At 44.1% G+C, this 25,649-nt stretch overlaps 2 protein-coding genes across 2 annotated transcripts in view; both read right to left on the reverse strand.

The window, feature by feature from the left end:
• ATP9A (ATPase phospholipid transporting 9A) overlaps positions 1 to 5,372 on the reverse strand; it is a 111,126-nt gene extending 105,754 nt beyond the window's left edge. Inside the window, exon 1 of the mRNA XM_087720468.1 lies at positions 5,185 to 5,372. Coding sequence (XP_087576594.1) covers positions 5,185 to 5,252 — 68 coding nt within the window. The 5' untranslated portion in view covers positions 5,253 to 5,372. The remainder of the gene's footprint in view (positions 1 to 5,184) is intronic.
• Positions 5,373 to 16,994: 11,622 nt separating this feature from the next.
• The window catches only part of SALL4 (spalt like transcription factor 4), a 40,082-nt gene continuing 31,427 nt past the window's right edge, over positions 16,995 to 25,649 (reverse strand). Inside the window, exons 3-4 of the mRNA XM_087720469.1 lie at positions 21,503 to 21,804; positions 16,995 to 19,455 (exon numbers count right to left, since the gene is read on the reverse strand). Coding sequence (XP_087576595.1) covers positions 19,021 to 19,455; positions 21,503 to 21,804 — 737 coding nt within the window. The 3' untranslated portion in view covers positions 16,995 to 19,020. The remainder of the gene's footprint in view (positions 19,456 to 21,502; positions 21,805 to 25,649) is intronic.

A 25,649-nucleotide genomic window follows, 5' to 3' on the forward strand; every position in this document is an offset into this window, starting at 1 on the left:
AGCTGGGCTCTTATGGGCTCTCACCATTATTCTTAATGTCCCTAGGCTTTGAGCAAGCAAAGCAAGTAGTAATCAATAGAATGAGGGACATGGAGTTCCAAGAAGAACTAAATAGGTTGCCTCTCCACAGTAGGGACAGAATCAAACAGGGTGTGTGGCAGTGACATGCAGTGACGGTTACCGTTGGTGAGGCAAGACTGCAGCAGCGGCGAGAAGCAACGTCCCCGGCACTGTGTCCTACAGGTGTCTCGCATTTATGGCGGACATAAACACGAGACGCATGTCGGACACAGTGGCGGGGGTGTTGCTTCTCGCCGCCATCGCGCTCCACCGCCTTGCCCCCCCGCCTCCGATGAACAATCCTGCTGCCCCGGCCTGCAGCCAGCCCACCCACCCCCGCCCGACCTGCTCCCTGCCTGGACTCACCGCTCTCCTCCTCCTCCTCCTCCCCACTCGATGCCTGGCTTTAAAGGGGTCTTCCCTCCCCAGCCAGCCAGCCCACCCAGCCAATTCCTCCCCCCACCACCACTGTGTCCAACAGGCCAGGTGTCTCACGTTTATGGCGGACATAAATGCGAGACGCCTGGCCTGTTGAAACACAGCGGCGAGAACGTCCCTGCCGCTTCCGTGCTCCGCCGCCTCGCCCCCCTGCCTCCTCCGACCCCACCGCTGTGAAGAAAGAAAAAAAAACACACACACAAACCTCACAATAAAAAATTATTTTTTTTATTAAATTACAAATTACAAATTAAATTACAATAAATTTGAATCCCCCCTCCCTCCGCCTGATCCATCTTTTCCAGCTGTGGAAACTCTCTCAACCCTCCTCTTGTCCGCCCAACGTAAGCGTGCTCAACGTAAGCGTGCTCATAAGGCATGATTCGCTGCTCCCCGATCAGGAGGCGGGAGAATCAGTGCCTCTTTTGCATATGAAAGTGTTTGGTTTTTAACTCCTCCTTAACTTTTAAAAGGCGAACAATTCCTTAGGCAAAAGAGGCCCCGAGTTCTCTGGCCTCCTCCCATAGTTAACACTGAGAGCAGACACCAAGCCACTGTGACTTTGAATCTGGTAGCAACTACCCTAGCTTTAATTATTTAAAAAAAAAATATTTAAAATTCTTCCTTTCCCTCAGGAGACTGGTGAGGCCCCGCCTCCCCTGCCTCTAGTGACTGCACGTCCCTGGTGTGTGAGAATCGGCAAGATATCTAAATGACCTGATCTCTCCAAAACAAAGAATAGCTTTCTTCAGAGCCAGATTTAACGTTCTTCCTTCAGCACTCCTCCAGGGCAGGTATAAGAGAACACCTGTAGCCGAACGTGTTTGTATATGTGGTAAAGGAGAAGTGGAAGATAATTCACATGTACTATTACACTGCGAGCTATACAGAGCTTGTAGGTCTGCATATATTCTCCCCTTATTAGAGAGATTGCCAGGGAGGGCAGACAATTTTTATCTAGGCTTTCTCCTCCAGGACACTAACCCGGTTACCACGTATGCAGTGGCAAAGTTCAGTGCTGCTGCAATGTCCATAAGAAAAAAATTGGCTACAGTATAGTACTATCTTGTACGAATTATCTGGACATATCTTTAACAATCTTTGGACCATAATGTTATTATCCACTTTTAATCTTAATACTTTTTAATTATATTTTAATGTTAGTATTTTTTAATATAGTGTAAAAACAAATGTATATTGCTGGTCTTTGACCGTAATAAAGATCTTTCTTTCTGGGGTGGGTTTCAGCCAGCATTATTGCCGGTTCGCTTGTGCATGTGGCTCATGTGTGCACGCACACTGGATGTGCACTGTGCATGCATGCACAGTTCAATGGAAATTATTCTGTGTATGCGGAGAACTCAAAAAAAGGATGGTGACGGTGGTGATCAGGGAACCTGTTTGGGAGTGGAGCCAGCCTGGGTCAAGCCAGGCTGAACAAGGTAGGAACCCACCTCTGATACACTGTCCATGTATGGTATATATGTAGCAAATGACTCTTCTGTTTCTGAATGGAGAGGGTAATCATTTCTCCCACAATTATTCTTTAAATTAAATTACATATTTTTTGTATTGGTCACCCTACATTTCTCACCCTCATTTCAATAATGGTTATTTGAAGTTGGGCAGAGGTAGGTTTTAATAATATATAAAGTTTATCCACACCTCTCCAAAACCTAATAAAACAAGAATGCATGAATTTCTAATTGTACAATGCTTTGAACTTTATCTCCAAAAGGGGTTTCAGAGCACAATGAAGCACAAATGGAGCAGCCATATCTTTTCCCATTTCTACTTCATTTATACATACTGGTAATAGGAACTGCCAAACTACTTTTGTAAGCCAGCCAAAAAAAACACAGAGAGATGATAAAATACCCACTATCAGTTGAGCTTGATTTGAAAGGGACCTTACCTTTTGCACAGATTTGCCCTTTGCTTTTTGGATCAAATCTTGTCGCTGACTTTTTTGTGCAATAATTGAATGGCTTAGAACTTTCATCTCATAAACGTTCATCTCATAAATCAAAGTAAATATTGCATTTATGTAACACAGTCCTATATATTTGAACATATATGACACACCTGTTTACTGTGAATGATTTATAACCTTCGCATCCTAGACATAAATTGTTTCAACTCATACCCTCAAAATGAGCACTGCACACCAAGACAACTAGACACAAGAACATTTTTTCCAGAACGCCATCCCTCTGCTAAACAAATAATTCCCGCAATACTGTCAAACTATTCACTAAGTCTGCATTACTATTAATATTCTCATTGTTCATCACCCATCTCCTCCCACTTATGACTCACTGTAACTTTGTTGCTTGCATCCTTACAATTTATATTGATATTGATTGTTTCCTGATTGCTTATTTTTACCCTATGACTATCATTAACCTTATGATTCTTGACAAATGTATCTGGTCTTTTTACCATATTTCCCCGGGGTCTTATTTTCTTTTGACCCCCGAAATAAGCACTTGGCCTTATTTTCGGGGAGGTCTTATTATTTTTGAGATGTAGGAGGCAGCGACCATGGCCACCTTATGACTGCTGCTGTGTTACAATATTTTTGAGGGAGGGCTTATTTTAGCCCATGCGCTGAAAAGCCAGATTGGGCTTATTATGCAGAGAGGTCTTATTTTCAGGGAAACAGAGTATGTACACTGAAAGCATGTGTACCAAAGACAAATTCCTTGTGCATCCAATCACACTTGGTCAATAAATAATTCTATTCTATTCCATTCCACTTCATTCCATTCCATTCTATATCTTTTAATTCCATACAAGAAGTCGTTACTTGGTTTTAAGTACTTCCTGCCCCCCAAAGCAGAATAATTAATAAATGAAACAGACATTTTTATGCACACGAAACCTGGTGTTCTAACGTTTATAGATTGCATTTGTAGGCGTCATTCAACATTCTTCTGTTTTACATTTCACCCTCCATGCCTCTTCTTTTCCTCACAATGCAAATATGGGCTTATAAAATGTGCCTGACAACAAATGGTACACATTGACTTAGAAACAAAAGAGGCCTCTCCTAGGAAGTATAAATTATTCTTGAAGCCCAACGCTATGATGACTTGACTGCTACACAAAGAAATCGACTAGGAAAGGAATATGCTATTTCATTTGACAGCTTCCAAAGGAATTTTAAAGGCAGAAAATATCCAGTAGCCCAGGTTAAAAACAACAACTCTAGGTCAGATGTTCCAGATGGACAGGTATAATGTTATACAATAAGCCTTCCATAAATCAGCCATTAAGGAAGTCATTTCTGGGAGGTGGAGAAAAAGCATTTTAATTGCTCAGATGGAACAAGTTTAGCCTAATGCGGATACCTCTGGCAGGATTATTCTAGAAGATGCAGTAGACCAGGGGTCTGCAACCTGTGGCTCTGGAGCCGCATGTGGGTCTTTCATTCCTCTGCTGCGGCTCCGTCGCTCAAAATATGCGTCACAACTGCCAATGTGCGATATCCACCAGCACGCTATTTATTGAGGTTTTCGACCCATCTTTTTTTTTCCCGGCGTTCAAAATGTTTTTGTTGCATGCAGAAATAAAAATTTGTTTTCTCTGTAGCACTTCATTGATTTCATAAATGCAACACACTATAGCTTTTTTTAATACATAGCATAAAGGTTGATAATAATAATAATAATATATGCAATGCTATCTTCATTTTAGATGTCAAAAGGGGTTTGTGTGGCTCCCGGTGTTTTCTTTTCTGTGGGAGACAGATCCAAATGGCTCTTTGAGTGTTTTAGGGTTGCGATCCCTGCATTAGACTTATGCCAAAGAATACCAGCCCAAAGTTTACATGCTGAGCTGCCTAATAATGAAAAGGGGGTTGAGCCACTCCCAGATTCATATTTGGTGTAGGCCCCTATTGTTTCCTCCTGGTTGTAGAGACACTATCTACAAAGAGATACTTCCTTCCTTTTTTTTTCTTCCTTCCCAGCTTGGCACTAGATAAGAGCCACTGCCGGCTAGAGCCGCCTCTTTCTCTCCCTTCCTTTCCTCATCCAGGTTCTTGAGACTGGAATGGCAGCTTCTGCCTGGGCGTGCCACCTACAAATGGCGTCAGAATCAACCTGTCAGTTCCTGCTGTCCAGCCTTCCCTCCCACCGCCCGTTCTGGCCCAGGTCCCTCGCCACCCTTTTCCCCGGTTTATTTCTCCTGCTAAGACGACTGGGCTCTTCCCCAACGCGAGGGAAACACGGCGGTTACTGAGGCGGTATCGAAACGGGTGTTTACAACAGAGGGGGGGGGGGGGAGAGAGAAAGGTGGGGAAAACGATCCGCGGAATCCGGCTCGGGCGAGGGGAAGGCGGCAGGAGAAGGAAGGCGCTGCCCCGTATACAGCATTTATAGGGAATCGGGTACGGAAAGACCCTCCTCCGTCGCTAACAGAGCGTTTTGGCCGGCTCGGGAGACGCCGTTTCTGCAGGGCCGGCACAGACCCAGCGGCATTTCCCCGTCAAGCAACCCCAAGAAATAGAAGCACCGGGTAGGGCGGGCGAAATGAAGAAGCCGATTGGGGCCCGGGAACCAAAAGCCGGGGCGGCGCGCCCAGCAGCCATGGCTGAGGCTCGCTGCCTCGGCGGCGGACGAGGCGAAGCTTGAATGGGGAAGGGGAGGCCGAGCCTCGGAGGAGATCGGGCGTCGAACTTACCCGCCGCGGTGCTTGTTGTCCATCCGCTTTTTCTGCCTGACCGGCTGCAAAGGGATGTTATCGGTCATGACCGCAGCAGCCGGGCCGTGGAGCGCCGGCGGGGGAGGAGCGCGGAGCAGGTTCGGCTCGTCGCCAGTTTTCGCCTTGCCCGGCCCACACCCAGGCTCTCCGCGCCGGGAGGAGAGCGCGCCGCTGCCTGCCGAACCAGGGCGGGCTGGGGGCTGGGCGGTGCCGCGCAGGTAACGCGGACTCTCACGCCGGCTCGCGCCGTCCCCTCCCCTTCCCCCCGGAGCCCACCGAGCCGGGTGTGGGAAGTGGGCGAGGGCCGTTTTTTTTGATGGTGCCTTTTCCTCATTCCTCGCCGAGGGGGGGGGGCACCTCCCCGGCTGCGTTTCTTGCCGGTTTTATTCCCTCCCTCGTCGCAGTACCTTCCCGCCACTCTGCTCTGCAGGCTTGTGGCGGCTCTGGCCCAGGGATTTAGACTGTGGACTCGGAAGACATCATTCCCCCTTGCTAAATCCTTCCCTCGCCTTCCTTTCAGAGGAGATGTTGCTTCTCTTCGCTAACCCAGTTTTTTTCAACCTTTTTTGTGCAAAGGCACACTTTTTTCATGAAAAAAATCACGAGGCACACCACCATTAGAAAATGTTAAAAAATTTTAACTCTGTGCCTATATTGACTATATATAAAGTAATTCTCCCACGGCACACCTTACACTATGTCACAGCACACTATTGTGCCACGGCACAGTGGTTGAAAAACACTGCGCTAACCTACCCTCTCTTACCGGCTCTCCCCGGCTCGTCCTTAGGATACACTCAGATCATCCATGGGGAAAGCTTAATATACAGCCCAATATATTTGCTTGAACGGTTCCTTTCCCATGCACTGATTTTTTGTTTGTTTCTCTGCAACCCCAAACGATGCATTTTGAGGGCTAGATCATAGCATTGCCATAACCATTGCTGAGGGAGGAAAGCTATGGCAAATCTAGACAGCATAGGAAAAAGCAGAGAGATCCCATTGCCAACAAAAGTGTGTATAGTCAAGGCTATGGTTTTCCCAGTTGCAATGTATGACTGTGAAAGTTGTACCTTAAGAAAGGCTGAGCGCCAAAGAATTGAGGCCTTTGAACTATGGTGCTGGAGAAGACTCCTGTGAGTCCCTTGGACTGCAAGGTGATCAATCAGGTCAGTCCTAGAGGAGGTCAACCCTGACTGCTCTTTAGAAGGCCAGATCCTGAAGATGAAACTCAAGTACTTTGGCCACCTAATGAGAAGGAAGGACTCACTGGAGAAGAGAATATGATGGGAACGATTGAGGGCAAAAGAAGAACAGGGCCAACAGAGAATGAGGTGGCTGGATGGAGTCACTGAAGCAGTCAATGTGAGCTTAAATGGACTCCAGAGGATGGTAGAGGACAGGAAGGCCTGGAGGAGCATTGTCCATGGGGTCGTGATGAGTCAGATACGACGTCGCAACTAACAACAACCACCTTACAGATAATGAATAATGTAATCAGAGTTGAGATAATTATATTTACATAGGAAACCACCAATTAATGCAATGTGCTCTACATGGGGCTGCCCTTGAAGAGTATTCGGCGACTTCAGCTAGTCCAGAATGCGGCCGTGCGAGCAATTGTGGGTGCACCTCGCTTCACCCACATAACACCTATCCTCCGCGAGCTGCACTGGCTACCGGTCGATCTCCGGGTACGCTTCAAGGTGCTACTTGTCACCTACAAAGCCCTTCATGGTAGTGGATCTGGGTACTTGAGAGACCGCCTACTGCCAATTACCTCCACCCGACCAATTAGATCCCATAGATTAGGCCTCCTCCGAGTCCCATCTGCCGGTCAATGTCGACTGGCAACTACACGGAGGAGAGCCTACTCGGTGGCAGCTCCGACCCTATGGAACGATCTCCCCGTGGAGATTTGTACCCTCACCACCCTCCAGACCTTCCGCACAGCCCTTAAAATCTGGCTATCCCGTCAGGCCTGGGGTTAAAGACTGTAACCCACCCGAATAGTATGAATGTTGTGCTTTTAATGATGTACTGTCTTATGTGTTAATTGTTTGTTTCCCCCCCTTTTTGAGTTGTAAGCCGCCCTGAGTCCCCCCAGGGAAAAGGGTGGCATATAAATAAATTACTCAATACTTACTCAATTCTCAATACTCAATTAGTCTCAGCACTGTACCTGTATTTATTTATTACTAAGATTTGTATACTGTTTCAATCATACTAGTTCTGAGGGGCTTAGTTCCAAACTAGTAAACATAACAACATGTAACAATATAATTGCCAAATCAATACTTCAATAAATATCCAGTAACCCACCATTTGTAATCCAGCCATTTTCCCTGGCTTACCAGGAACAACAACTTCATAATTAATGCCCTGTATTGTTCAGTCATCAAAGTCTTTGCAGAAAGGCTCCAAAATGTTTGGGATAAACTAGGAAATCATTTTCTAAAGCATCTAGGAAGAATGAGGATCATTATGGAGAATCTCAGAATGTCTTCACCATAGCTTCACTATTAGAAAAATTGTGAGATAAAAAAGTAGATTGATGTTATGATTGCCAAAATCATAACATTATTCACAATAAGACCCTCATTCCAAATATCAAACATGGAGGTAGAGGTATCATAATTTGAGAACACAAATTTGCAGATGACACCAAGCTGGCAGGAATAGCCAACACTCCAGAAGACAGGCTTAAGATATGGAAGGATCTTGACAAACTTGAACATTGGGCACTATCTAAAAAAAAGAAATTCAATGGTGAAAAAAGTAAGGTTCTACATTTAGGCAAGAAAAACAAAATGCACATGTACAGTATAGGTGGTACCTTGCTCAATAGTAGTAACTATGAGAGGGATCTTGGAATCCTAGCGGACAATCATTTAAATATGAGCCAGCAGTGTGCAGCAGCTGCCAAAAAAGCCAACAGAGTTCTAAGCTGTATAAACAGAGGGATAACATCAAGATCACATGAAGTGTTAATACCACTTTATAATGCCTTGGTAAGGGCACACTTGGAATATTGCAGCCAGTTTTGGTCGCCAAAAAGATGTGGAGACTCTAGAAAGAGTGCAGAGAAGAGGAACAAAGATGATTAGGGGCTGCAGACTAAAACACACGAAGAACGGTTACAGGAACTAATAACTGTCTAGTTTAGTGAAAAGAAGAACTAGGGGAGACATGATAGCAGTGTTCCAATATCTCAGGGGTTGCCACAAAGAAGAGGGAGTCAAACTATTCTCCAAAGCACCTGAGGGCAGAACAAGAAGCAATGGGTGGAAACTAATCAAGGAGAGAAGCAACTTAGAACTGAGGAGAAATTTCCTGATAGAACAAATAATCAGTGGAACAATTTGCCTCCAGAAGTTGTGAATGCCCCAACACTGAAAGTCTTTAAGAAGATGTTGGATAGCCATTTGTCTGAAACAGTATAGGGTTTCCTGCCTAGGCAGGGGGTTGGACTAGAACAGTGGTCCCCAACCCCCGGTCCGCGGACCGGTGCCGGGCCGTGGAGTACCTGGCACCGGGCCGCGCAGCGGCCGGGGGCCATGATCGCTCTTTTAAATCCGCTCCTCTTAAATGCATTTCTCTCCCCCCACCTTTGGTCCCACCCTCGGCTCTCTCTCCCTCCCTCCCTCGCCGTCTCCTCCCTTCTCTCTCTCCCCCCTCCCGCACCGATCCATTGCCAGGGAAAGAGAGAGTGAGAGAGTGAGAGAGAGGGAGGGAGTCAAGAAAACTGTTCCGGCCGCCGCTGAAATGACTCAGTAACTTTTGCGCTTGGATCTGCTTTTTCAAACCTCCCCCAATCATCATCGCCTTCCTTCCCGCCCTGCCGCGCTTGGTCTGGCTCTTTTCTTTTTTTGCTCTCACCTCGGCTTTTCCTGCTTTCTCCCTGCAATTTTGTCACCCAGATGCATGCTGTGGTTCGCGAGTGTGGCTCGGTTTTATGTGTCCGCTTCTCTCCCTTTCTCTCCACACACCCCCCACCTCCATTTAATTATTATTTTTTAAAAGAAAGAAAACCGTAGTTCTGCCAATTGCAAAAAAAAAAAAGTGTGTGTGCGTGCATATCTGCCGGTGGGTGTGTGTTTGTGTGGTGTGTGTGTGTGTGTGTGTATGCGCGCGCGGAGAGAGACTGGTTGGAAAGGAAGGACAGGACTGGCGGTGTGTGTTTCTGCAGCCCCTCCGGTGGAGGCTGCACTAGCCGTCAGATCTGGTGTTTTTTTTTCCCCCTCTCCTTTTTCTGGCAGGTCGTTTTAATCCTTGCTAATTACTTTCTGTTCTTCGCTTGCCAGCTTCCTTCCCACCCTCCTTCCTCCTCCTCCCCCCCCCCCAGACGGGTGCGCCTCCCCGCTTTTACTCCCAAACAGTTATATATTTATATATATATTTATTTTCTCTCTTTCCACGGCATTCGCGCGCGCGCGCGCTCTGTTCTTTGCCCGCCGAATGTGGTGGGGAGGGGGAGGGCGGGCAGAAAGGTTGGTCCGGGTTGAGGGTTCAGGATGGTCTTTGAGGAACATAAGTCTGTCCGGGTGGGGGGGGGCATATTAAAGCACTTTATATTTATGTAATTGTATTTTATTTTGTAAGGCATGTTTAAATACAATAAAATAAAAGTTGTTTAATCAAAACAATCTGATATATAAACAATCAATGTGTCATCGCGAACAACGCCCCCCCCCCCTGCGCGCGCTCAGCGGGCCACGGTAAAATTATCAAAGGCTGACTGGTCCGCGGCGATAAAAAGGTTGGGGACCACTGGACTAGAAGACCTCCAAGGTCCCTTCCAACTCTGCTATTGTATTGTATAAGAAAACACTTTCCTACATGGGACCTGGACAACTTACCATTTTTGAAGAAGCAGAATATAAAGGCCATCTGCCCATGTGCTGAAGCAAAAGTGGTCATGCAGCAAGGTTGTTGATTATTTGCCTTCTGTCAAATGATCTGTTTCTAACTGGTTACTTCAAGATTCCCCAAGGTCAATCCATCAACACTAATTGAGTAAACCTAAAAGGCAGGCAATATCAACCACACCAGTATTTTCATTGTCAGTTCTAGATTGGCTGCTGAATCTGTTGTCATTAGTTTGGTTTTATACATACATACATACATACATACATACATACATACATACATACATACATACATACATACATACATACATTACAAAAAGTATGTAACAAAAAGGCAACAGTAAAAAATATTGGGTTTCTGTCTGGATGGTCTCTTGTGACGAGCCGAAGACAGAGAGTGGAAGTGTGACCTTCCTCCCATATTCGGGCATACCAGGGGTTGTGACTTTAAATATATACCTCTCACCCTGGCTGGCTGATAAGGAGTCGAGCTCTGTAGCTCAATGGTTAACACATCTGCCTAAGAGGCAATAGAGCACAGGTTCGATTCCCAACAAGGGTGTGGCTAGCTGATGAGAGCTAAATAGCTTGAAATAGATCTATACTAGTCTCCCTTTATTTATTTATCAGCATAAATATAACAAATGTAACAAAAAGGCAACAGTAAAAAATATTGGGTTTCTGTCTGGATGGTCTCTTGTGACGAGCCGAAGACAGAGAGTGGAAGTGTGACCTTCCTCCCATATTCGGGCATACCAGGGGTTGTGACTTTAAATATATATATATGTGTGTGTTCCCTTTCACTTTCATTACTAGAGCAATAGCAATAGCAGTTAGACTTATATACCGCTTCATAGGGCTTTCAGCCCTCTCTAAGCGGTTTACAGAGTCAGCATATTGCCCCCAACAACAATCCGGGTTCTCATTTTACCCACCTCGGAAGGATGGAAGGCTGAGTCAACCCTGAGCCGGTGAGATTTGAACAGCCGAACTGCAGAACTGCAGTCAGCTGAAGTAGCCTGCAGTGCTGCATTTAACCACTGCGCCACCTCGGATGTAGAGGATGTAGATCATTTACATTTTCAGAGTACTGTCATCAATTTTCCAGAAATTTTCTTCCTGCAATTTTAAAACTATTTTCTTCCCATCCAGCCTGTTTCAATATACTGTATATTCTGTTAGATAAATAAAGTGAGAATATGTAGCCTTGTCTCACTAGAGGTCTGGAGACAGTCTGTTTGGCCATTTTTGGTCTGGGTTGTGACTTCTTATCCTATATATATATGTTTTGTGTCAGGACAATAATATGTTCTGGGATTTCCATTCTTGTTAAGACATTCAAAAGTTTGATTTGTTCTTCAAAGGCTCTTCTATAGTCAACATATGGATTTATTGTTGGTGTTCTTTGGTTTTCTCCATTATTTAGCATATTTTGACTTTGTGTTCTCCCTGCTTCCTACACTACATTACTTTCTGTTCGTCCCATTCCCAATATTTCTCAAATGTAAATGTAGGTTTTCCTCGGAAGAATTTTCATTCCTTACAGGTATAGTACAAAGTGTACTATACTACTCAACAAATTATGCCATCCCTCCCTTTTGATCATGCTGGCTGGTATTTATGGGAAACTGTAACACATAGAAAACCAATACAACTCCCATCTTTCAAAAAATACGATCTAATGTTTTTCTTCATGGCCAATAAATATAGTAGTATTTCAAAAGTGTGGTGGAAAGTCTGCTTCCACAGAAACCATGTGTCTTCCAGAGACTTCTGTGAAGCAACTGCCATATTTCCTCATTGTCTGTGCTACATAGGACTAATGTGAAGTCTAAAACATCCAGAAGGCACCAATTAGACAGTACCTATTATTCTCACCCACTCCCCAATTTTTCTGCCTTGGTTGCATAATCTTAGGGAAATGGTTTTGAGAAGTCTTAGGTCCAAGAATCAGCATAAAATGTAGCAATACAGGATGAGTTCGTTTTTTGGCCATATCAGTTTGGAATTTGGGAAGTTGCTGTCCAAATATCAGTGAGGATAAAGCTTGTGGCAAAAGTCAGTTGTTGCATGCATGAAATTAAGACATAAGAATGTTGCAACAGCAGAACCGACAGCCCCACTTTTAATTCCAGAAAGTTAATACAGTTATTGTAAAATTGTGTTTGCATGTTAGAAATGCAAAGGGGGAAATAACACCTCCTTGAGAAAAAGTCTGGCCTGGCTGAGAGCTAACCCCTGTCTTGCACAAATTTTATTCTTTATGCAAAGAACCATTAAAATGGAAATTCTCATTTGTAGCCCTGAAGATGATTTCAGATGGAGGTATTTCGTCATTACTAATGCAAAGACACCGTGTGACTAGTCCCTCTTTCCCTCCATTATACCTTTTGTTCTGGTAAGAAAAAAGGTGTGGGAAAATATGGAAAGATTCCAGATGGGAGACAGTTGTGTCTTCATGCTTCATAACTTTTGGCTAATTATGAAGCAGTGTTTTAAAATAAAAGCCCTCTCTGGAACTGTTTGCATTTCATTTTATTAAAGAAAGGTAGAGTTTCTTACACAACAAAATTTTGAACGTGTTTCCATTCTGTAACTTCTCAGAAACCAGTTTAAAGCTGATATTCAATAGTTTTAGCAATGTAGAGCCAGAAAATTGCTGACTTACAGTAATTCTTGAAATGGTCCCATATAAAGGGAACAGTCAGCTCAGTCTATATTTAGGACAGTGTAAGGAGTACATATAAGGGAAACTCAAGCTTTGGATGGCCATCTTATCGTGTACATGCACCATTTACTACTTGTAAATGAACATCCCATTGTCATAACTTTTAACTGGACAAAACACTCATTGTTGGGCAACAATTTTTAAATCAAGGTACGTCAAGTAGGCTAACTTACAGAATGTGTTCGAAAGCTGGAACCCATGACTCCCAAGGGAATGAAATATGGATGCTACTGGCTGCTGCACTGCTGCTGTGGTCATGTGATCTTCATTTTCGACATCCAGTCTCAAAATCCCTCATGCACTCACCTACACAGCAATAGCCATTTGCCTTCTGCTGTGTGGATGAGAGCACACAGGGAATGGAAGACTCCTGATGCTCCTTGCCAGATCCCCGTAAGGAAACTCAATGCAGAAGCTGGCAAGAAGTTAGAAATTGCTCTTAACAGAATAACAGAGTTGGAAGGGGCCTTTGAAGTCTTCCAATCCAACCCCCAGCTCAATCAGGAGAGTATTTTAAACAAATGGCTGTCTAGTCTCTTCTTAAAAGCCTCCAAAGTTGGAGCATCCATCACTTCTGGAGGCAAACTGTTCTACTGATTGATTGTTCTTATTGTCCAAGAAATTTCTTCTTAGTTCTAGGTTGCTTCTCTCTTTGTTCAAACATCGCTTCTTGTCTTGCTTTCTGGTGCTTTGAAAAATAGATTGGCTCCCTCTTCTTTGTGGAAGCCCCACAATTATTAAAACACTGCTATCATGTCACCCCTAGTCCTTCCTTTCACTGGACTAGATATACCAATTCCTGCAACTGTTCTTCATATGCTGTGGTAGGATTCAAATAATTTAACAACCAGTTCTCTACCCTAATGACCAGCTGGGTGGGCGTGGCCATGATGGGCATGGCCATGGGGTGTGACAGGCAGTACTCAGCCTCCTGCACCCCCCCCCCCCGGGAGCAAAAATGGGCTGCGGGGGGGGGGGGCTATGGCACACACCCCACACCCCATTTTGGGCTTAGTAGACCTCCCTTCAGCCTCCTGGGAGCAAAAACAGGCCACACGGGGGGCACGCCACCCCCATGCCCTGTTTTGGGCCTCATAGGCCACCCTGCAGCCTCCTGGGATCAAAAAACAGGTCACTCCTGAAAGGGACAGGCCAGGAAGGGGCAGGGGAAGCCAGCAATTTAACTATCAGTTCACCCGAATCAGCCCGAACCGGCTGAATTCCACCACTGTTCATGTTTTATCCTTTAAAACCTCTCCTCACCCCTCACATGGTTATCTTTGTCACTCTTACTCTGCTCTCTTTCTAGAGAAGGGGTGTCAAACTCAAATCATCACGTCATCACGTGACATATTGTGACTTTGTTCCCCTTTGCTAAACAAGGTGGGTGTGGCCAGCACGTGACACACCCGGCCCTCCAGCTGGCAGTTTCACATCCCTGTTCTAGAGTCTCAACATCTTTTTTTTTATATTGTGGTGACCAAAATTGGATGCAGCCTGAAAGAAGGCATGAGCATTCCAATGATCTGATAAGAGATACTTTACATGCACTGTTGCACATTCCAAAGGATTTGATTGGCCCTCCTCTTCATGACTACTAAAAACTCATTCAATCCTCCACTCCTGAGCAGGCTAATTCACAAACTTCTTGCAATTTGGAGAAACAAACTACATCCCAATCATGTCCTTAATCTAGACACTCAGCCCTATTTTGCCCAACTCCTCCTAAAATAAAGCAGCTATGAAGACATGTAAGAGCCATTTGTTTAGCCAATTTAATGGAAACAAAAGCAGTCAATTGTTGGAAAGAACATGCATTAAATAAATTGAAATGCAAGCAACAAGTTTGGATACCCAGACTGGAATTATGAGCAGTAAAAGTGTCGTGCATGCTTTTAATCAACACGTGGCACATTTATCTCATCTCTGTACGCAAAACCTGGCAGATGTACTGCAAATAATTGCTTAATTAATAGCTTGTAGACTGTAATAAACCATAAGCACCTGTGCTCTGGTATGCTGGGATGGCTTTGTTATTTTTCCTCATCTCTCCCTTTTCCAGTACAAGGTGATAGCAGATATCCTTTTAACATAACATTTAATAAAAACCCTTCAAAAAAACTGTCAATATTTGCAAGCAAACTATAACGAAGCTTACATGGTCACTGACTTTTGTAAAAAGGCTATAAGGCATCTTGATAATGATACATTACTGTGTTGTATGGACTTTGGAAAATAACCCCAAGACTAGCAGGAATTTGGGAGGACCCAATAGAAGTTGTAGAAGATGGTTTGAGACAGAAAGTTCTCCCCTGGGCTTGGGTAAACATTTTTTTGTATAATAAGCATTCAAGTCAAATGTCCTCTAAAAAGTAAGGTTGGAACTTTCTGCTTCCAGCTGTCACAGGAAAAAGAAGTGTTTAGAATATTCATTTCTGGTCAATGCTAGAGTTTATTCTATTAGTTCCACATACTGTTCCACATCCAGTCACTTGGTAATAGTTTATCCTCTATTCCTCAAGGCACAGAAGTTTATTTACATTTTATTAAAGACTATGCCAAGTTTCTCCAAGGTAGTCTGCCTTTTTCACTGACTCTTTCCAAAAACATCCTACAAATGGGACTAGGAGGCTTTTTAAAGCTTGTTTTTGGCAGAGACAAATAATTCTGGGGGAAAGGAATTCCTTCTTTCATTTAAAACGGAGATGTGTATTTTTGTATGTCTCTGGATTAGAAAGACTGAAGGCAAGAGAACAATCTGAAGTTGAATTTCCTTAAGAGAGAACTATATAGCTGGTTTCAGGGCTTGGATTTATGATTTTGTAGAAATGCCTGATCTGCAGTTTGGGAGCTCTCTCGAATCCAGCATTGATGCTAGAAAACCTGATGGCATTAGTATGTTAATAGTGGCTTTTATCAATTGGCATCAGCATGATATAAGATGGTTATCTCAATCCTTCTTTATGGGGTGGTCATGTTGACAACCTGACCTAGAATAGGGAAGCTGTAGTCATAAATGGGGTCTCACATCACTCTTTGTAATGCTTTGCAGCAGCATCATACCACAAAGCTTGAAGATGCATACACAATTACCTCCTGGCCGAAATGTCACCCTCCACCAGGGGTGGGATTCAGCCAGTTTGGCTCAGGCGAACCAGTAGCTCCGACGATCAGCTGGGGAGCAAACCGTTTTGCTCCGATGATCAGGTGGGCCCGCCCGCCCACTCCTACACTTTACTTACCTATATCCTCTCAGCTGATTCATGCGGCAGAGTGGATTGCTGCGCTTGAGGTGTTACTCCCCAGAAGTAACGTGGAATGAAAGTTTTCTTAAAACTGTGCATGCATGCGAAGCACATGACCACTGAACTGGTTGTTAAACTGTCAGGATCCCACCACTGCCCTCCTCCCATACTTGTGTCCCAAGTATGTAAATTGTGGCATTTGCATAACAATGCAGTCGTGCATTTTGTCATCATTCCTCTGCTGAAAATTTCAAACAAAACTCAAGAGACTCATTGGGACCAAACTCTTTCCAAGACTGCCTGGAAAGTCCCTCCTATGTTACTAGACCTTATTGAATTATCTTTGCAGTTCCTGCCAGGGATTCATTGAACATCAACAGCTAATTGTGTCTTTTCGCGGTGGGAACATGGCTGTGTTTTGAGCCTGTCCTCTCCTTGTTATACTTTAGGAGGAAGTTTTACATTTGTAATGCCTTGTAAATTGTAAGGCAATGCCTTTTACATGTTTTAAGTCTTGATTATATTTATATTGGATATAAGTATTTGCAAACCACATAAAGAAAAAAAGAATGATAGCATGTACATTTTAAGTTTTTTTGAAAAAAAAATGCAATAGAGGTTTCTCTAGTGCAGTGTTTTTCAACCTTTTTTGTGCAAAGGCACACTTTTTTCATGAAAAAAATCACGAGGCACACCACCATTAGAAAATGTTAAAAAAAATTAACTCTGTGCCTATATTGACTATAGGCAGGTGTTTTTCCCACGGCACACCTTACACTATGTCACGGCACACTAGTGTGCCGCGGCACAGTGGTTGAAAAACACTGCTCTAGTGAACTGGATACGGTCATGTTGCGAAAATGAAGGTTTGGCTGCATCAGGTGAAAAAATTATCAGAGATTTATTCTCATATCAACAGAAATGCATCAGTAGATAGTCCAAATAAACAAACAAAATATAATCCTATGCAGAATTGCTTAAATCGTCCAAACATTCACAATGCAGAAAGAGAGATTATTCTCAGGATGCACCTTTGGCATGTTCCATGTAACAAGATCCATTTTACAGTGTAAACAGTTTGTGTTCTTACTTTACAAAGTCCAGATGGAAAGGCACAACTTGGCAAAAACTGATTCTAAGCAACTTATAATAATTAAGAAATATATATATAACTGGAGACATACACACATACAATAGTTCAGGTGCAACCACATTGGTGTTTTCTTACAAAAAATATTATTATACATCCACATTGTTTCATAGACCTTCTGCATAAGCGAAGCTGGACTTTGAAGTTGGAAAAAGCCACATTTTCATTCAAGTCCTCCTAATACCAAATCTTTGTTCAGTTTTCCAATGCAGCTAAACACACAGGCAGATCCTGCTGATGAAAAGAGAATGGAGGTGGGTGGACTAAACACAACTCCCTCCCCCAACTCCACGAAACACACCTCTAAACATCTTCAATTATCCCTACAAGCATATCTTATTTTGGCTTGAAATAGTGCACAGTAGTTTCTGCTTGGATCTCAAGTTTGACACAGTGGTTATTGTCTAGAAAAATAGAACTTAACACTACCATAAACAAATTAATAATAAAAAAATAATAATGAGGTAGATAACTTAGAATCCAGAAGACCATTCCAGTAACCTTCATACAGTACAAATGTCACATTGGGATTTTATTCCAGGCTTTCTCCCCTAAGAACTACTAATAGATAAAAGTCCAAGAAAATGTAGGGCTGCCCCCAAAGTCTCCTCTTCTGGCAAAAATGGAAATGATTCGGTCTTGCTGTATGAGAAGTCAAAACTCACACAGATGATATGTCTTTGCTGGATTGCAGCCTTGGATTGCTAAAGTGGAAATGTCGTCTCTCGCGCACCCAAAGACGGATGGAACACCTACTTCATTTTAAATACAGATTTAGGCAGACTCCCTTCCATAAAGTGGAGGTGAGGAATAGTGGCAGAGAAAGAACAAACTTGTGGGGGAGGAAGATTTCCATTCACTAAGTAATCTGCTTCCAAAGTCATCACCTGAGAATCTGAAGAGAAATGGCAGAAACAAGCAAAAACTCAAGTCTTGCTAGGATTGGATTTCCCTTCAACAGTATGCCTCTGTCTGCATATTGGGATGGGTAAGGAGGAAAGCAACACACAGCCACAAAGAGTTCCGCTTTTTGGCACTGTAGGTGGTGCATGTACAACGATGTAGTCTTTAAATAAGCAGCAGTAATCAGATACAGAGCATTTAAGGTGTACAATGGCTAACAGAGCGCCTGTTTACAACATTCAGTTTTGGTTTTTAAACAGGGTTCTGTGTATATCAGATCCTCACGTCCAACAGGCATCGTAACACTATTACATTCAAAACCGCATCAAATGAAAAACAAAACAAAATGAACGAAAAGGGGAACCCTTGCAAAGGATGGCATTCTAGGATATTTACCCGCATCATTATTCTCCACGTTATCAGTCACGAATTCCATGAGTGCCATTTCCCCTCCTCGCTCCAAAATATCAAAAAGAGATTTGCTTCTATTCTGCTCCAATTTCCCCAAATGGTTTCTTACTTAAGCCATCTCAAAAAAATTTTTTTTAATAATAATAAGTAAACAAAGCAAACAAAAAAATAGAGGTAAATGTTATAACCTTTGGAATTTCACATTGTAAAACATCGAAGGTTTTTAACAGGTTTATGTTTCCCACACGTAAGAAGAATCTCGCAAGACCCGCATAGAAAAAGGAGGATCCTAAACTGGCTTCACTTTTGTTTTGCGCAAAACAAGGGCATGATTGTACTCTGGGCAATGCTTCCATAGACAGCCTTAGAATCATTTGCACATCAATAAGAAAATAAGGATACTTGCGGTGTCATCTCTTAAAAATATATAGATATAGATATATATTCCGATAGTGATTCTTTTCTTTTAAAAAAAAAATCCATCCTGCCACCTTTCAAGCTTTCTGGTTTTCAATTAACAGCAATGTTGTTCTCTTCTATGAAGTGGGGAAATTGGTGTTTTGGCACATTGTCTTCAGCCGTGCTGCTCGGCTTCTCCATCTCTGAGCCAATCACAGCCTGGGAACCATCCATCTTGGAAATGGGGGCAGAATTCATTGCTACATTGATGGCTGGACTTCCCCCAATGGTGTTTGGAAGAGAACGGATGCCTCCACTTTGGATCACAGAAATCTCATTGGTTTTCATGGCCAAGCCATTACTGAGCACTGCAGCATACTGGTTCCATGCCGATGGATCAAGGCTCAGCGAAGGGCTCGCTGCATCTTTAGGGAACATTTCTGATACCTTCTTTGAATCGTTGCCAAGCAAAGCCATCGGGTTATCAATCGACAGCCTTCTTCCACGCCTGGCAGAATTGTTCCACATGTGAGTTCCAACATGGACCTTATGGAAAAGAACGTCAACATTAGACTTCTGTGGGTATGAATCTGGGCAAACCTGGAAGAGCTAAAATGGATGGGTATGCAAGATTCAAATCCCTGCTCAGGGACAGTGGCTACAATGCAGGGCTGGGATTCAAAGATTTTAGCAACCGGTTCGCTGCCCGGTTGCTGGGTGGGCAGGACCTACTCAGTCTCCTGCACCAAGGTGGGGGCAGGGGGCATTTTCACCCTCCCCAGGCTCTGGAGCCTTTCCTTGAGCCTCTGGGAAGGCAAAAACATCCTCCCCCAGGTGTCAGAGGCCCTCCAGAGGCCGGAAACGGGCCCATTTCTGGACTTCCGGGAGGCCTGTTTTTTGCCCTCCCTAGGCTCAGGAGGCTTTCCTCGAGCCTCCAAGAGAGTGAAAATGGCTTCCCTTGGCTTCCGGAAGCTTTCCTTGAGCCTCTGGGAAGGCAAAATGGCATCCCCCGGGCTCAGGAGGCCCTCCAGAGGCCAGAAACAGGCCTGTTTCTGGACTTTTGGAATTTCTAGGAGGCCTGTTTTCACCCTCCCAGAACTTTCGTGTGGGTTCTGCACTTATCTGGCATCCAAAACAGGAGACTCCTGGGAGGGGAGGGGCAGGGTGAGCGGGGCCAGCCAGTCCTTGGAACTACCGGTTCGGTGAACCAGATGTAAAATTAGCATCCAGTTCGCCCAAACCGGCAAACGGGTCCAAACCAGTTGAATCTCACCCCTGCTACCATGAGTAAAACTCTCTCCCTCAATTACTACCATTCGAGACGTTTATTCTGGGGAGAAGTATATCTGGTAAGCAACTAATGGCCCTGAGTCTGGTTTGAAGGTTCTTCTGCACTTCAGACCTCTGGTGATACCTAACTGTCTCTTACACAATTGAAAAAGGAGTATACCCACCCACCTCTGCCTCTGTCTGGCCTCATCCTTTGGTAGCTTGTAGCCGTACGTATCACATACTCTTATCCATTATCCAAGGACGTGTAACATGTAATCTCCATGGGGGGAAAATGTTGCCCATCCCTGAGAAAGGAGGCATGAATCTCTATGAATCTCTGTGGAGATTCTCAGTCATCCAGGTCATAGTTGTCCTAAAGGTGCTTTTTCAAGAGGCAACTGGACTTCCTGGTTATTTTTTTTGAAGATTTTTTGCTTCTCTTCCAAGAAGAGCTGAAGATGCATCTTGGATGAGAAGCGAAATGTCATCAAAGAAAAATCAGAAAACCAGAACCAGTTGCCCCTTGAAAAAGCACCTTTGGAGTCCTGAGGAGGAGAAACAAGAGATGAGAATATCTATGGAGATTCTCAGTCATCCAGGTCATGATTGTCCAAAAGGCGCTTTTTTTCATAAGGCAACTGGACTTTCTGTTTTTTTGTTGGAAGACGTTTTGCTTCTCATCCAAGAAGCTTCTTCAGGAAGGAGTATAAATCCTTCCATTCCTCACCATCCAGTCAGAGCTGAAGAAGTTTCTCAGATGAGAAGTGAAACATCTTCAAAGAAAACCCAGAAAGTCCAATTGCCTCTTTGGGAAGAGATGAAAACCTCTAATGAATATGGGATATGATAAGGGGTGGGCTTCAAAATATTTAGCAAGGGGTTTCTTTGCCCAGTTGCTGGGTGAGCATGGCTTAGTCGGCCTCCTGCACCATGGTGGGGGGAGGCATTTTTGCTCTCCCCAGGCTCCAGAGACTTTCCTCGAGCCTCCAGGAAAGCGAAAATGGCCTTCCCCAGGCTCCGGAGGCCCTCTGGAGACCCTAACCTTCCAGAACCTCTAGTAGGCCTGTTTTTTGCTCTTCCTGAGCCTCTGTGCACACCCTGCATCCAAAATGGGCTGTGTAGGGACTCATGGGAGAGGAGGGCCAGCTAGGATTGGGATTTGGGGGTTCTCCAAACTGCACAGAATCTTAGCTAGAGGTTCTCCTGAACCCCTGCGAACCCCCAGCAGTCCACCCCTATCCTCTAATAATATCTACCACAACCTAAGGCCGATCGTGAAGAAGGAGCTGAACATACGTATCATTGCCTTCCAATTGCTCACCTTGAGATTCCCCTTTGTGGTAAAAGCTCTTCCACAGATGGTGCACGCAAACGGCTTTTCTCCTGTGTGCGTCCGCTCGTGGATCTGAAGAGCGCTTGCTGAAGAGAAGTTCTTCCCACACGTAGTGCAGATATGCTGCTTAGCTGTACGGCGGTGGGGTGGCACCAGTAGAGGAGGCACACTGGGTGTTAATGCAGGAGGGGCAATAAAATGGCTGGTGCTAATGGGGCGATCGCTAGACATCTCCATTTTTATGAGAGCCGGTGGTGCTCTGATAAATGATGGGTGAATGCTGCTCCGGCCTGAAAAACAAAAAGGTAAAAGGTGTGTTGATGTATTGTTTAGACCACAAGATTCATAAAAATTCTCCAAGCCCAATTTTATTATGCAAACAAATAACTGAGTGAATAGGAACAAGTCATACTGAGAAGGGAAAGGTCGGATGGAGATGAAAATAATTAGGAATTTGTGGGGTGAAGACTTGAGGTGTACATAGATAATCCTGGATGTTTGACCACAACTGGAACCAGAACTTCCATCGCTAAGCCATGTGGTCGTTAAATGAGTCACGCCCAGTTTACCACCTGTGTTGCTGCAGTTGTTAAGCAAATCACGTGATTTTTAAGTGAATCTGGCTTTCCCCATTGTCTTTGCTTGTCAAAAGCCCCCTGAGTAAGTCACAAATGGCAATAGTGACACCCCAGGATGAAGGAACTGTGGTAGATTTATATGGCCCACCGGGGCGAGCAAAGCTGGCAGCAGAGTCAGACAGTGAGAAGGTTGGGAGGAACATGGACCAGTCCAGCTCAAATGGAGGAGGCAGAGAGGAGCTAGACAGCAGTGAGGCAGAGGAACAGCTGGAGCCTGTTCCCAGTGTGCATATGCGCAGAGCTGCCAGAAGACATGAACAACTAAAAAAGCAGGGTTGACTTGGGAGTAAAGCCCCACCTTGGAGGTGATTGGCCCCTCCCATAGAAAACAAAAAAAGGAGCGAACGGGGAGTGGGCTTTTGCAGGAAACAATTCATTCCTTCAGTCGTTTCAAGAGTGGAAAGTTCTGTTTGTGACTATAAGAGACTCTGTGCCAGGTTTTGCCATGCCCTGTGTTTGGAAACTAGTTATTTGGCACCTTGCCAAACGAGATAAGGTTCGTGTTGAAAAATATTCCTTTGTAAGACTGTGTGCTAAGTCTTGCGGACTGTGAATGAAAAAAATTCACAGTTGTGTAAATAAAAGGGGTTTTGCCAGGACCAAGACTCTGCTTCTTGCTTTTTAAGGAAGCCTGGATCACAACAATATATGACAATTGCCAAATACTCAGATTTTGAATCAGATGCAAAAGTGAAAAGGCTCATCAGAAGTCCCTTTTCTTCAGGATCATCATAACTTTGAACAGTTGCTAAATGAATGGTTGTGAGTTGAGGAATACCTGTATAATTTGACAGTACGGGGTATGCAGTTAACCCAGCAAAGCCCTTCGATGGAACAGGCTGTGATGTCAAACCCTGAGAGGCTGGTATCTTTTCTCCTTTCCCCAAGGTCACCCAGACATTACTTTCATCCCTTAGTTGCCCCAATGCACTTTAGATGGGGCTTCACTTGAAAATCTCTCAAAAGCCTTAGTTGGATCATAATAAAGCAGTGGAAGGCATTTATGGGCATGCCTCAGTATGCTTATCTGGTATTTTTGTAAGCCTCACTGGTTGTTGGTTTGCTTCTGGAGTGCAATTCAAGATGCTGGTTACAAGCTGTAAAATCTATGTCAACATTCCAAGTAATACACCCATAGCAAACATAACTCTAAGGCAGGTGGATTCCTCAAAGAACAGTTTTATTTGGAGATACCATATTGGCACAGACTGGTGAAAACCAACTCTGAGAGTTCCCACGGTTTTCACCTAATTAAAAAGTGAAAGTTTCCCTTTCCCACAAACAATACGTCACACTGTCCAATCTAGGTGCTAGCCAGTTGCTAGGTAACATCACTCCTCCTCTCTTCAGCCACCTGTGCTGGAACGTCCTTGGTTCCCAGGAGAAACTATTTTGTTTTGCCTATAAACTATCTCTATTCCCCCCACTCCCTATCCTTCGGCTCCAGTGTGGCAACACCAAAGCTTCAAAAATGGCCCCAGTCAGGCCAGCTTCAGAGTTGACAGTCTTTGTGGCATAGGAATAGGTTACGGGTAGTCCTCAACTTACTATCACAACTGAGCCCCAAATTTCTGTTGTTAAGTGAGACATTTGTTTAAGTGAGTTTTACCCCATTTTACAAACTTCCTTGCCACATTTATTAAGTGAATCATGGCAGTGGGTAAGTTAGTAACACACTTGTTAAGTGAATATGGATTCCCCATTGACTTTGCTTGTCAGAAGGTTTCAAAAGGAAAATCACATGACCTTAGGACACAGCAACGGTCATAAGTATGAACCAATTGCCAAGCATCTGAATTTTGATCGCATGAACATGGGGATGCTGCAAAGGTTTCAACTGTGAAAAATGGTCATAAGTCACTTTTTTTCAGTGCTGTTGCAACTTTGAACAGTCACTAAATGAATTGTTACATCAAGGACTATTTGTACTTGAGGAATTGCCTCTCTCCCATGGATTGTACACAGTTGGCATATGCCACCAAAGTTGTATACTGGGAATGCTTTCAATTAAACAATGTCCTCTATCAACTGAGGAAGCTTTTGGGGAAAGAGTTCCCACCCACCTGAAATCAGGGGTGGCTGCTACAGGTTCACCCGGGTTAAGGAGAACCTGTAACTAACATTATAGCCAGTTTGGAGAATTCCTACCCCTGGCTGTCCTTGCCCACCCCTCCCAGGAGACTCCACATAGCCTATTTTGGATGTGTGGTAAGTGCAGGCCAGGACTGAGGTTTGGGGAGGGGGAAAATGGGCTCCAGAAGTTCCGGAAAGTGGGAAATGGGCTCATTTCTGGCCTCCATAGGAGGCAGTTTTCGCCCTCACAGAGGCTCAACAAAAGCCTCTGGAGCCTGGGGAATGTATAAAGCCCCCCCCCCCCAGCAGTGCAGGAGGCCAAGTAGGCCACGCCCTGGTAGCATAACTAGGTCTTGAGGCTTTAAAAACATAAAAAGCAATAGGAGTAATCTAATTTAATCTAATTTTCCATAAGGTGGGTGTCACAGCAGAGAAGATACCTTGTTTCCCTGAAAATAAGACCTCCCCAGATTATAAGTGTGCATGCGCTAAAATAATCCCTCCCCTGAAAACAAGCCCTCCCCAAAAATATTGCAACACGACAGCAGCCATGAGGTGACCAGGCTGGCCACCTCCTGCACCTCAAAAAGAATAAGACCTCCCCGAAAATAAGGCCAAGCGCTTATTTCAGGGGTCAAAAGAAAATAAGACCGCTGTCTTATTTTCAGGAAAACACAGTAGCTCTCTTGGGGACCCACCAAATATAGGTCATAACTGATGATTCCCACAAATATTAATCATGCAGGTTTTTAAAAGCTGGACAATGTTTCTGAATACACCACAGTAGCCTAATTTCTTTTTCTAAACCGAGAAAGCTATAATTTACATTTCACACGGCTGGGTTCAGTACAGGGCACTTAATTCAGTCATCTGAATGGTAGCCAGGAACTGAGCAAGGACTAGGGAGGCCCCAGCCAGCCAGCCAGCCAGCCATCCAGCCAGCCATAAAGTTCCATTTACTTCAGCATAATAGAAGGCAAACTAAACCTGCTCAATTTTACAACAATAATTTGGGCCAAATATTTTTTTCCCTGATTGGAATTCACACAAACTATTTCAGCTGTTCAAGAAAAAGTTGGGAAAGATGGGGGGAAGGGGGAGTGATAGGAAAAAGCAAAGTGAGATAATCATTTGAATCGATGTGTCATTTTTAAATTAGTGGACTCTCTGAAATGCCCATTCATCTCTCATGTTTCAACAGGCAAATTAGTAGGTTCACAGTAGACAGGTCTGGTTGGCTACATTAGATTCAGTTCAAATTGAAAAATCAAGTGGGCTCAAAACTTCACTGCAAATTCCCTTTCTGAACAGATCTGAATAGTAATTGAACTTACTTGGAAACACTTAATTGGATCTGAATCAATAAACTTACTCAGAAAAATCAGTTCTAATGGAAATTCAAACTTCGAATCCAATCCAAACAC

Source organism: Thamnophis sirtalis, unplaced genomic scaffold (genome assembly GCF_051295495.1).
Source record: "Thamnophis sirtalis isolate CommonGarterSnake01/CBP01778 unplaced genomic scaffold, rThaSir2_p1.2 scaffold_7, whole genome shotgun sequence".
In the NCBI taxonomy this organism is placed as follows: Eukaryota; Metazoa; Chordata; class Lepidosauria; order Squamata; family Natricidae; genus Thamnophis; species Thamnophis sirtalis.